A 12,605-nucleotide genomic window follows, 5' to 3' on the forward strand; every position below is an offset into this window, starting at 1 on the left:
CTAAAGCTGCAAATAACCTTGTATGGTTCAATGATTTGATCACAGATGTTTGGAAGAAACCTACTTTACCATTTATTATGCATGAAGACAATAAAGCGGCCATTGAAATATCTAGATCCGATGCAATTGGACAAAGGTCCAGGCATATTGATATAAAATTTAAGCACGTGAGACAACTATCTCAAGACGGATTCATCAAAGCAATACATTGTGATACTTCTGAACAATTAGCTGATATATTAACAAAACCCTTACCTTCTAAACAACACAAATATTTAACTTCTAAATTATATGTATTATATTGTCCTGAATCTGAATGTAACTGGTGTTGTATAACGAACCGGCATTTAGAGGGGGATTTGTCAGATGTAAATGCCTTATTCTCTAATGTGTAAATAATGTATATATGGAACATCAGGGGTTAACTTATTCTTTGGACTTTAATGTATTCATAATTTACCACTCCCATTCCTGGCTCCACCCCTTGTATATATAAGGAGCCATCCTCCCCATTTTCCTTGCTTCTATCTTGAATATTCAGCGAATATAGAATGCCTATTATGATTAAAGAGAAATATATTTAAATCTCTAACTTCTATTATCTTTATTGAGTCTGATCCTGAAAATATTGCTACAGTTTAATTGTCCAAAATGATGTGTTTCCAGTTAAATGCAATATTGGCTCCATGAGTTAACATTTCAACTGGTGGATTAACCATCTGCCACCTTTTCTCCTCTTTCATCTCTCTGCAGAAACACATGGCCAGAGATGGTACCTAATAAAATAGAAAATTCAAGAGGTGCATGAGACGGAATACAATAATTTGAAGAGAAACACAAAGAAGCTCTATATATGGCAATATCATAATACGATCAAGTAGTTTTCATTATCTTTCCATTTGAGTTAAGGATTAGGCACTTGAGACTTTTTAAGGATCCCTGGCAGGGAGAGAGAAACTATAATCTTGTTTCTTGCCCAATAGTTAGGAAGAAGATTGAAAACAAGAAATTCAGAGTCCTCTGAGGTCTACCTATGGATCATCAATGTGAAGAAGCAGCATCTGAGTGATTTGAGCCAATCACTCTCTCTCAGCACAATTCACCTTACAGGATTGTTGTTGTGGGGAAAATAGGAGGAGGAAGGAATATTAGGTATGTTTTGCTACCTTGAGTTATTTGTAAGAAAAACAAAGGGAGGATAAAAACTAGTAAATAAATTTGAAAAACATGAATTAGGAACCTATGTCAGCAATCTAAGGCAGGTCTGATCTTATACACTGGTCTCCTTGGTTTATTTTCATATGTAGTACTGTATTAAAGATGCTGCTAGCCAGTTTATTTTGTTTCTATCCCTTTAATAAAAAGGGACTTTGCTTTTCTTCAGAAATTGCCAAGTGTAATGCCTGATATTTCCTAAAAGGTAAGATAAGACATCACAAGAAAAGCTCTACCTGAAATTCTTGAAATTTCTTGCAGGATGGGTAGGTACCTCCATCTAGTGCAAAGCAGTTGTTCATATTTTGAAAAATAAACAGATACACTGAAGTTCTCTTAGCCCAGGCTAGAAAGCAAGAAATCATTAATTCAAGTCCTGCCTTAGCCATAAAAGCCAGCTGGGTGACCTTGGGCTAGTCATTCTCTCTCAGCCCAGCCCATCTGACAGGGCTGTTGTGGAGGAGTAAATAGGAGAAGGAAGGAACTAGGAATGATGCAAACTCTAATAGTTCAAAACCTTTGAATGGTGCCTAGTTAGTGAAGTCTGAATAATAGATATAAAAAGGATTGATTGACAATGTTAAATTATGAAGAACCAAGAAAAGGCAAAACTAAAGAAGGCAGTTACAATATAATGGCAATGTACAATGTCTTACCCTTTGAACAAACTTAACAAATTCACTGCTTTTCCTGGCAGGCAGACCCAGTAATGGCCGAGGGAGGGAATCCAGAGATGAGCAATGCCCAATAATCAGAATGGTGCCTGTAGACAGAAATGGGATTTCTTGAAGTGTCGTATTAAGGTACTGGATGTGAACTCTTCTAGATCTGTTTTCTCCAAACTGTGGTGTAGAAAGATATTGGCTGTCTTGGCTATTATTTCCCTTATTCTAAGACATTTACACCTTTTTGGCAGCCGTGAGTCATATTTATTTTTCAATGGCTGGAGGCTTAAATAGTGCAGTATCGGCCCTATTCAGCAGACTGGACTAGAGAATCAACTCAAGGAAGGCTAAACTACTTTTATTCAGATTGACTATAAAAGCAGAATCTTACAAGTCTGGTTGTATTGCACCTCATCCCTTTCTTATACTTTAGTGCAGGGTTGTCAAATTTGCAGCCCACAGGCTAGATGCATCACGTGCTGGCCACGCCCATGCCCAGCTTAGTGAAGGGGAAAAAAGTGATACATCACGTGATGCCGCCATGACAACGTGAGTTTGACACCCCCGCTCTAGTGAATCAAGGTGAATGAAGTCTGCCTGGGCTACCTTTGAATATTATCTTATTCTAGACTCTAAAAATGCTCCAGCCGCCCTGTCTACAGGCAATGGCTTAATGGGGCTTGTGAAAACTTGGAGGATTTTAACTCCTTTCTTTCTTGTTCTCATTTTCTTTCTTCATAGTTATAAATATGTCAAGCTTATCATTCCAACATTTCTTTCATTTTCTTCTGTTTCTTGACAAAAACTAAAAGGAAAACACACTGCTATCATTGATGTACACCAAATTTCAGTGGTGGCCAGAATTGAACCACAGAAAGTCAGAATTTAGTTGTCTACCCCAGTGGTCGGCAAACCACAGCTCGCGAGCCACATGCAGCTCTTTGGCCCCTTGAGTGTGGCTCTTCCACAAAATACCGAAAAGTCCACAAAGTGCCAAAAAGTTCTTTAGCCGGTGAGAAGAAAGCTGCGCATGTGTGAAGATGGCGGCAGTGACCAGAGGTCTTTTCAGCGCTGTGCGCCAGTGGTTGGGTAGAAAGATCAAATGGTGCGGAGCAGCCTTTAATTAGGTAAAAGAAAACAAACCACTGAGGGAAGGAGCCCACTGAAGTTGCCAGCGTTGCAGCCCCCCCCGCAGCTTGGAGCTCCAAGTGGAAGAAGTCCTCGGCTGTGGCAAAGAAGCGGCAGCTCTGGGTGAGCCATGCCCGCTTCGTTTTCTTTAGAGCTGCTTTGCAAACAAGGTGCAAAGCAGTTCTCAAAGAGAACGAAGCGGGTGTGGCGCACCCAGAGCTGCCACTTCTTTGCAACAGCCGAGGACAGAAGAGTTCGCTCAGGAGCGACGCCAACAAGGAAGGCGGCTGGGTCGGAGGGAGGCATAGCCCAAGCTCTCTGGGACGGGTAAACAAGTGTGGGGAGGTGAACGGGAGCAGACTTGGCCCTCCGCGTGTTGCATCCCCCTCCCCCTACTTTTAATTGTACTTAAAAAGAACTAATTAAGTTAACAACAATGTATCTACCTATATAGTTTAAGTTTAAAAAATTTGGCTCTCAAAAGAAATTTCAATCGTTGTACTGTTGATATTTGGCTCTGTTGACTAATGAGTTTGCTGACCACTGGTCTACCCCAACAGAGAAGAATTTTCTACAGCAAAAGTTTGCATTTTAATCACTGACTGAAGAATAATGAAGGTTTACCTTCTGATGAACACGTATCAGTAATCTGTTTTATACTTGAAGAGCATCTGTTAATATAGTCCTCATAGCTTTCAGACGGCATCAAAGAAGAAGAAGGAAAATGACACCTGTTAACAAAACAATCCACTTGGTTAAAATTTGACATTGCAGGAATGGATAATTGGAGTCCTTGGCCAGTAAACAGTTTTTTAAGAGCTGCTGGGAGAGAGAGAGAGAGAGAGAGACTGATTGTGCTATTGAAATCCTGTAGAATTTGCTTCTGAAAATTAGCACAGATGTTTGTCTCACTATACACTTAGAATATTTTTTATAAATTCTAATCTCCCTCTGAATCCCCTGCTATTCTCTTATACAATGTGGCTTTGAAATATTTTGGGTCATCACTCATCCATTTTAGATTAGGGAAGAAAGACTTAAATCTTTGCACCCCACTCATAAAACAATGCATGTTTTTTGCTTGCAGCAACTATTACATTTGGATCATTTGAATACTGTTACTGAGCTCTCATTATGGCTTGTAAAGTCATCCTAGATTAAGAACCAGTGGCCAAACTTAACTTTTACTTTAGACCTTGCTTCAACCAAAAGAACAAAGAAGTGTCAGGAATCAGGGAGGAAAAAATCTAGATTTGGTATAATTTAATTTATATTGCATTTAATTAACATTCAGCTACATTTATTTTAAATACAGTTAATATTCTCTTATCTTTTTTATTATAGCATGTTAAAAATTGCCAATTTGATGGCAACTTCTGGAAGGACTCTGGTGCTGTAAGTGTCTTTTAAGGGCTGTGTGACACTGATCTTCAGGTTTACATTTTGTGTCTTTCTTGATGTACAAATGGAAATCTCATGCAAGTGGATTTCAATGGAGGAAGCAACAAATGCATTCCCATATGTCTGTAAATGAAGGATTCTCATCCACTGGATGATCAGATTTCTGCACTAACACAAGCTCCAGCTTTTGAAATTGGATTGGCTCTCCTGAAATCTAAGATGCATAGAAAATTATGATCTAATTTCTTTTTTCTGTAATATATTGAACTTCATAATTATGTGGTCATTTCCTCCCCAAGTTCTCACTGCTATAACCTCTTCAAGTAGCTCTTCCCCATTGGTTAGGAGTAGATCAGAGAGAGCTGCTGTTGCTTATTCTCCTTTAGCCTTTTGGAAAATAAGGTAAGAAGAGCACTGAAGAATTGCTGGGATCTTGCAGTTTTGGCCAACCTGACTTTCTTGGAGATGCTTGTAAAGTTAATAATTTAAGTGTAGTTGAAGTCTCTCATTATTAGTCTGTTTTTTCTTACTTGAAAGTTCTATAATCTGGTTCAGAAGGATATTCTCCAGGTCTTTTGCCTGGATTGTTTATACCCTACAAATTTATCTTTATTTCTTCCTTCCTTATATTCTTACTCAAATGCTCCAACTAGACCTTTTGTGCTCATAACCCTGAATCTCAAAAAATATGTGCACTTCCTTCATATATAAGACTACTCTTTCTCCTCTTTTATCCTGTCTATTCTTTTGATTAGTTATACACTTCATTCCTTACTTTTCATTCATGGGTTTGATCCTATAAAATTTCAACAATATCTACTAAACCATATGTGCTATCCTGCATTAAGATTCCCAGTTATTCCTGATATAACTTGACCTGTTCCTTATTATTCTTTACATGCTCATTATTGAGTGCCTCCACACTTTGTATATGCCTTCCAGTTCCATTCCAAGTATTTGATGTCACACTATTTTCAGAACTTTCTTTTCCCATCCCCAAGAGTTCAGTTTAAAATCCTTTCGATTGCTTTGCAAATCACCTTACAAACACGTTTTTTCTCTTGTGTAGTCCATCTCTTTTGTACCTCACCTCTTGCAGCAACTGCCATGTCAGAAAGTGTTCTAGGATCAAAGGACCTAAACCATTCTAATTGGTATCTTCTGACAATCCATTTGTTCAGTTCTAATATTTTCTCTCCTGCTTGATCATGTCCTTGGACAGAAAGGAGTTAAAAAAAGCAACTGTATCACCTGTCACTCTTCTGCCCAGAGCTTCATAGTCCCTTGCAATATCTTCAAGTGCCTTATTTGTTTCCAAATGGATCAGTAGAAAGGAATATTTGATGAGCTTTGGGAGTCTTTTTGAGACACTCCAAATTGTCTGTTCCAAGAAGGCAGCAAACTCCTTTTGATGGATTATCTAGCCAACAGATTGTGGCTTCAACCCTTCTGAGCAGGGAGTCTCTGATTATTGCCATCCATTACTCCCTATTTTGGGTTTAGGGCAGGAATCCTTCCCTTTTCAAGCTTATATTTGTCAGTCCCTGAAGTCCATGGCAGCTGCTCTTCATCCATGCATCCATAAACGTCATTAACAAGGAAGGCCTTAAAATTATTCTGAACCTCCAAAATGCAAGAGCACTTCCTGACAGCTTTAAACCTTTCTGTCATATTCCTCCATTTCTTTCACTTCCTCTATCTTCCTGGAGGTGTCTTGGTGTTCTTGTCTGTATAGAAGTGCTTCCTGTCTAATCCAAGAATTCTCCATCTTCCTTGTTAAGCTAGAAGGTGAACACTGTTGCCTTTAGCCTCTTCACCCAGAGCAAGAATCAGCCAAACCTTACAACATGTATAGTTCTTGTCTTCAGGAAGGTCACAAAAGCATTATCCTCCATCTCTATGTTCCTCTGATGAACAACAAGAAAACAGATTCCTCCCCCTTGATCTCCCTTGCCAAATAGTTATTGAGCAAAAGCACAACCAGCATGTAAACAATTAACACACAGTTTTGCTCTACCAAACATTATTGTAATACTTAAAAATTGTATATTTATAGATATATTTGGGGGGGGGGGTTGAATATGTGACTGCTATGTGATTTAATATGTAGATGTTTTAAAGAAACTATGTGAAACCTTCCATTATTGGTTGCAATCATGAGAAATATTTATTCACTGAAATCTGCATATGCTTTGGAAAGAAATATCCAATTGGTACATTAAAAAAAAACTACAAAGGAAATACAGGTATAATTTTAATGTCATATGTAAATTTAGCACTGAATTTTCAATGCTAATGACAAATTTCAAGAGAAGGTAACAGCATTTTCAACTATATCCTGTCTATTTCACAGCCCTTATATAGTTTCAGAAGATCTAAAGATTATTGCAGAAAACATTTCAGGTGGTATCATTGTTAAAATACAATGTTGACCAAAATAAACGCAAAATGATGCTGCTAACAATCTTGCTGAGGAACATAATTCATTGCAGAAGTTGTCTTTCCCTTTGCAATACATGCTTAAACCAACAAAACCTCACGTCACTTCTGTCACCTAAGCAATTTTCACAATTTCAGCATCAGTTTAAGAGATATTTCAAAATCTGAAATAAAGTGCTGACACTTTGCTGGAATCAGTCAACAGCTAATGTTACTTCCTGTTCTGTTTGTGGGTTTGCAAATGTTAAAAAACTGTTCTGAACCACAGAACTAAGTTGCTGTGGAAAATAAGGAAACTATGGCTAGTTGTAGAAAGCAAATAATTTCTGGCTGGACTAAGTCTGCATCAACATATATGATACTGAGTTATTATTTATTTGAAAGTGCCTTAAAAATAGAATCTTAAATTGTGTGGTTTTTAACTTAAAAAACCTTGTTGCATTGTTCAGTGTGGCTCTTGGTTTTACTCCCAAAATTGCATCTTAATTGTTTTTTTTTTAAATCCTCAGAAAGACTACCCAAAATCCCATAATAGCTTTGTATGCCCCAATGAGAATTATTGGCACATGCCATTTTCAAATTGAACTTTGATTTATGAATAATGCCATTCATTCCCTTGCACAAAGCAACTGCTTGCTTATACAAATAATTGGTGTTGCTGCTTTACCGGGAAGGTATTGCATTCAGTGGTGAGATTCAGCCAGTTCGCACCACTTCGTGAGAACCGGTTGTTAACTTTCTGAACAGTTTGGCAAACTGGTTGTTGGAAGAAATCATTAGGACAGAGAACCAGTTGTTAAATTACTTGAATCCCACCACTGATTGCATTGGCTATTAGAATAAAAACTGTATGCATAGGAGTAGTGTATATAAGCTCCAGAATCTAAGATTTTGAGAGTTCAGATCAAATGCGTTTTTCACATGGCATCATCTGTTTCTAGCTATAACCAGTGCAATGCTTTCAAGAAACATGTAAGTAAGCTATAAGGCCAACCGCTTTCTTGTTTAACAGTTTACCCCTAATCCTCAGCTGCATAGAAACTAGGGATAATTCTGTCATTCTGTGTGTACTAAAACACGCAATCAGCAAAACTAGACTGAATTCAGCTTCTAATCAATGTTGTAACTATGACTGGTCAGGGAATAAAACCAGGAAAATCTACGAAGGCGTCTCCCAGTTAGTGACCATGAGTGGCAGCTGATCAGAAGATTAGCAGGGCATCATTGTGCTAGAGGGTGGTGAGGATAAGCCAAGAGATTGCATTTAAAGTTAAATGTAAGATTTAGCTATTTGGATTTGTAACACACCACAAGTAAAGTGACCCCACCCTGATTAGTTTCATTTGACAAGACTTCCATAACTTTGGGTGGGTAATTTCCCTTTAGTTACTCCCTATTACATTGACATAGTCAGCATATGAGAAACATATTCTGAAATATATTCTCATATTCATATGAGAAACATATGAGAAACACCTACTTGTAAGTGGTATCTATGCTGTAACCAAGCTTATTCAGTTCTTCCTCTGACGTAAAAGAGGGAGCAGTTGTGCTTGCCTCCCACTTAGTCCATTCAAACAGTCCAGGTTCTATCCGAATTTTAGCTTTCTGTTCTATCCGAAGCCCTGTAATTGGAAAACATTAAAAATAATAATAATGAAGACCACTCTTCAGATCTTATTCCTTCATTCAATAAATATCTAGAGTTTTTTAGCTTATAAATTAAAAAAAAAAACACACCAAAGTAAACAGATAAAATCTAAGAAGGAAAGAAAATCATAGGTGAGTATGATACTTAAAAGGTGTAGACTTGATGTAAAATGGAAGATAAAGCAAGATGGTTTTGAAAGTTCCCTTTTACTCAATTACAATGATTAGGAGAAATGTTTAAACGATGTATCGAGAATGCTCTTTTATAAACTGCTTTTATTGGCAGCCATATTATTGAAAGAGTAATGTGAATTCTTGTCCAAACCAGAGGAATAATTTCCTTGAATTCCAAACCTTTGAATCCCAACATCACTGTACCTTTGGAGATGGCTGGGATGGTGGTACTTAAATTATGATAGGTAGGAAAAAAGGAAGTTATCTTGTAGTAACAGGAACAGAAAATTGGTAGAGCAGTAAACCTGGGCTACTCAATAAAGCAACTGCTCATATTGGAAAGCCTTACCTTCTAATAGATGATAAGCAGTTTGAATACAGTGTAATGCTGGAGAAGAGTATACACAGCCAACAATCACCTCTTTTTCTAGCAAGGCTTCTCCTAAAAAGAGAATGGGTGCAAATGAATACATTTTCATGAATCTCAGTTGAAATTGTTTTAAACAATCAAACTGGGAACATTTAATTGAGTTCTGTACAGTTTTAATGTGGTCTCTTAGTGGATTCCATCCTCTCCTTATATACAAACTCCCTGATTCCCACCAACACATACCCACCAGTGGTGGGATTCAATCTTTTTTACTACTGGTTCTGTGGGCGTGGCTTGGTGGGCGTGGCACGGCTTGGTGGGCGTGGCAGGGGAAGGATACTGTAAAATCTCCATTCCCTCCCCACTCCAGGGGAAGGATACTGCAAAATCCCCATTTCCTCCCGATCAGTTGGGACTCAGGAGGCAGAGAATAGATGGGGGTGGGGCTAGTCACAGGTGGTATTTACCGGTTCTCCGAACTACTCAAAATTTCCACTACCGGTTCTCCTGAACTGGTCAGAATCTGCTGAATACCACCTCTGATACCCATAACCCCTTTCAAGATGAAAAGAAGCTATTAGAGTCTTCATGATAATTTGCCTTTAATAAGTAGATCATTAAAATGTCTTACAATGTAAAAAAGGAGTATTAATTCATACTTATATCTGTGCAATATGAGCTTGATATAAAATTAGGATTCCTTTACATTGTTTCTAACGATGCTCCTAATGCTGTTCAGGCATTATTCTCCCATAGCTAACTAAATATAGTATTAAAATACATTTCCCCAAAATATTAACTTTTATGACCAAGACTTTTCTCTAAGACTTAATGTCAGGTGCATCCTGTTTAAAGAGGCTTACAATTATGATGTACGTGTTTAAAAAATAAATTTGTATGTAAATTTGTATGGGTGTTATATCAAGAAAAGCCAAATAATAATTTCTGAGATTTTAAAACTCCTCATTTTTCTTCCTCAGCTGCTGATTAATATAATAAAAAGCTTACCAGTCAGTCTAGATTGAAATGTGCCACAGCACGATAAAGGAGGATCATATTTATAGCGTTTAATATAATCATCTTGATTTGGTAAACTGGAAGGGAAATTGAGGTCTCGTCGATAATATTTTCCTGAAACAAGATAACATTAGCCTTATTTAATTTAATTTTGTTAATTACCCAGATGATCTTAACATGCTGCTCTGGCTCGTAAGATTATTGCTTAGTTTTTCCTCAGAATTATAATCCCAATCTTTTCTCCAAATGTAAACTATTGTGAAAGCCTCCTGATGAGTGGATGTTTTATTAATTTACATGAAAATGATTTTAAATCCCCAGTACATTTGGGAACTGATGGGAAGTTCATGTCTCTTCTTTCAATGTAATACAAAATAGATGAGTCATTGTTCTTTTGTTCATTTCTGTTCACATAATCCACTGCTTTAGATCACACCTGCAATATCGGATTTCTAAACCTTTACTTACCATCTGGTCCAAAACATTGCTGTACCCAAGATTTCCCAAACACCTGGTCTACTCTTTCTCCATGGCAAATTACCAACATGTCTCTCTGGGTTGTGGTTTGTGCTGACAACTGAAAGAAATTATGTTACAACTCTGCTTATTGAAATAATTGAAAGATTAATAGTTCAGATGAACAAAAGCAAATTCATATAGCAACTAAATTGATGAGTTCTGATCAGCCTTTTTCAACCTTCGCAACTTTGCTGGTTGGGGAATTTGGGGGGTTGAAATTCACACATCTTAAAGTTACCAAGGTTGAAGAATACTGCATTCAATTGTACTATCAGTTTTATATTTATGCAGCGAGCTTATGATACTCAGAACAGTGTGGATAATGTAGCATGTTTCATGAAGCAAAAACATTTGCTTGAATAAAGTCTGTCAATAATAGCTTTCTGTATGAAGAAAAAAATGTTGTTATGAGAAACTCATGAGTAGGATGTGATGTTTGGTTGTAGCCTCTATGCAGGAGCATCTACAGCAGGCTACAAAGGAGAGCAAGTGAAGAAGTAAGCAACATGGCATTGCAATATTTGGTTGCAAAGGGCAACTATCCTTTGCTACAGACCTTCTGTGGATACACTGAAGATTTAGATAATATGTTACATAGTTATTGAATATTTAAACATTCATTCAATATAATTAAGCTGTTAAGAATACAGTCTAGACTATCTTTTCCAAAATGCTGTCTCCTCAAAATATTAGATTACAGTATCCATCATTTTCAAACAAAGTACTGTGCTATGTGGAAATGATGAGAATTAAAGGCAAATGTCTCTGAGAAAGCACCAGGTTTAACTTAGTCAATTAAAATACCGTATTTTCCGGCGTATAAGACGACTTTTTAACACATGAAAATCTTCTCAAAAGTCGGGGGTCGTCTTATACGCTGGGTGTCATTCTCCTGTAACCAGGCAGACCAGCCCAAAAGGCTCTGACGAGCCTTAAATGGCTCTGGTGATCCAAGCTCTGGCGATCTGCTAATCAGGCAACTCAGCTGGGATCGCCAGAGCCATGGAGAAGGGAAAAACTTTTCCCCCTCCAGCTTGCTTACCTTAGCTCAGTGGTTGGGGGTCAAACAACCCTTTCACAGGGGTCGCCTAAGACAGTGGTCACCAACCGGTGGTCCTTTGGTGGTCCGCAGAGAAATTTTTGTATTTTTGCATTTTTGCAGATGGTGCAATACAGAAAAACGAGCGCAGCCCTCACCATCCGGAATGAATGGTGCTGTTGTGGCAGTGGGGGAGGGGGCGGCAGAAGCGGGAAGAAGCGGCGTTTGCGATGGCTGGAAGCTGTGGGAGTGAAGCACTACTTTCATTTGTACGGCAACAGCATTCCGCCTTGGTATATTTGTGCCAGCCAGTGGCGCAAGGCAGCCCTCCTCTCCTGTTGCCTGGGACTCAGAGTGGTAAATGGCGTCTGATCCGGAGAGCAGCTGGATTTTGATCTCTAATCTGGATGCCAGATCGGCCCCCTGCAAACTCTCGTCTTTCGAGGAGCGCTCCCTGAAGCGAGGCTGGAAACTTTGGTTGGGCTCCTTGAGAGAGGAGAGCTTGCAGGGGGGCGATCTGGTGTCTGCAATGGAGAGCAAAATCCGGCTTCTTCTCTCCGCTGTAAGAGCGGCATCAGGATTCCGCCGTGGTATATTTGTGGCACAAGGCAGCCCTCATTTCCTGATGCTTGGGACTCGGAGCGGTAAATAGTGACTGGTCCGGGGAGCAGTCGGGTTTTGCTCTCCATTGCGGATGCCAGATTGGCCCCCTGCAAGCTCTCATCTCTCGAGGAGCCCGACCAAAGTTTCCAGTGCCACTTCAGGGAGCGCTCCTTGAAAGATGAGATCTTGCAGGGGGCTGATCTGGCGTCCGCAATGGAGAGCAAAATCCAGCTGCTCCCTGGACCAGTCACCATTTACCGCTCTGAGTCCCAAGCAGCAGGAAACGAAGGCTGCTTTGCGCCGCAAATATACCAAGGCAGAATCCTGATGCTGCACTTTCAGCAGAGAGATGAGGGCTGCCTTGGCCATCAGCTAGTGCAAATAT

General features: G+C 38.9%; 1 protein-coding gene across 1 annotated transcript in view; it reads right to left on the bottom strand.

Annotated features, from left to right (window-relative positions):
- Positions 1–638: 638 nt before the first annotated feature.
- Positions 639–12,605, bottom strand: part of UBASH3A (ubiquitin associated and SH3 domain containing A) — a 29,217-nt gene continuing 17,250 nt past the window's right edge. The window contains exons 8-14 of the mRNA XM_070943603.1: positions 10,528–10,636; positions 10,051–10,173; positions 9,022–9,114; positions 8,329–8,473; positions 3,635–3,739; positions 1,872–1,983; positions 639–776 (exon numbers count right to left, since the gene is read on the bottom strand). Coding sequence (XP_070799704.1) covers positions 639–776; positions 1,872–1,983; positions 3,635–3,739; positions 8,329–8,473; positions 9,022–9,114; positions 10,051–10,173; positions 10,528–10,636 — 825 coding nt within the window. The remainder of the gene's footprint in view (positions 777–1,871; positions 1,984–3,634; positions 3,740–8,328; positions 8,474–9,021; positions 9,115–10,050; positions 10,174–10,527; positions 10,637–12,605) is intronic.

The sequence above is a fragment of the Pituophis catenifer genome, unplaced genomic scaffold (genome assembly GCF_029215685.1).
Source record: "Pituophis catenifer annectens isolate HBS135680 unplaced genomic scaffold, rPitCat1.0.hap2 SCAF_4, whole genome shotgun sequence".
NCBI classification, from domain to species: Eukaryota; Metazoa; Chordata; class Lepidosauria; order Squamata; family Colubridae; genus Pituophis; species Pituophis catenifer.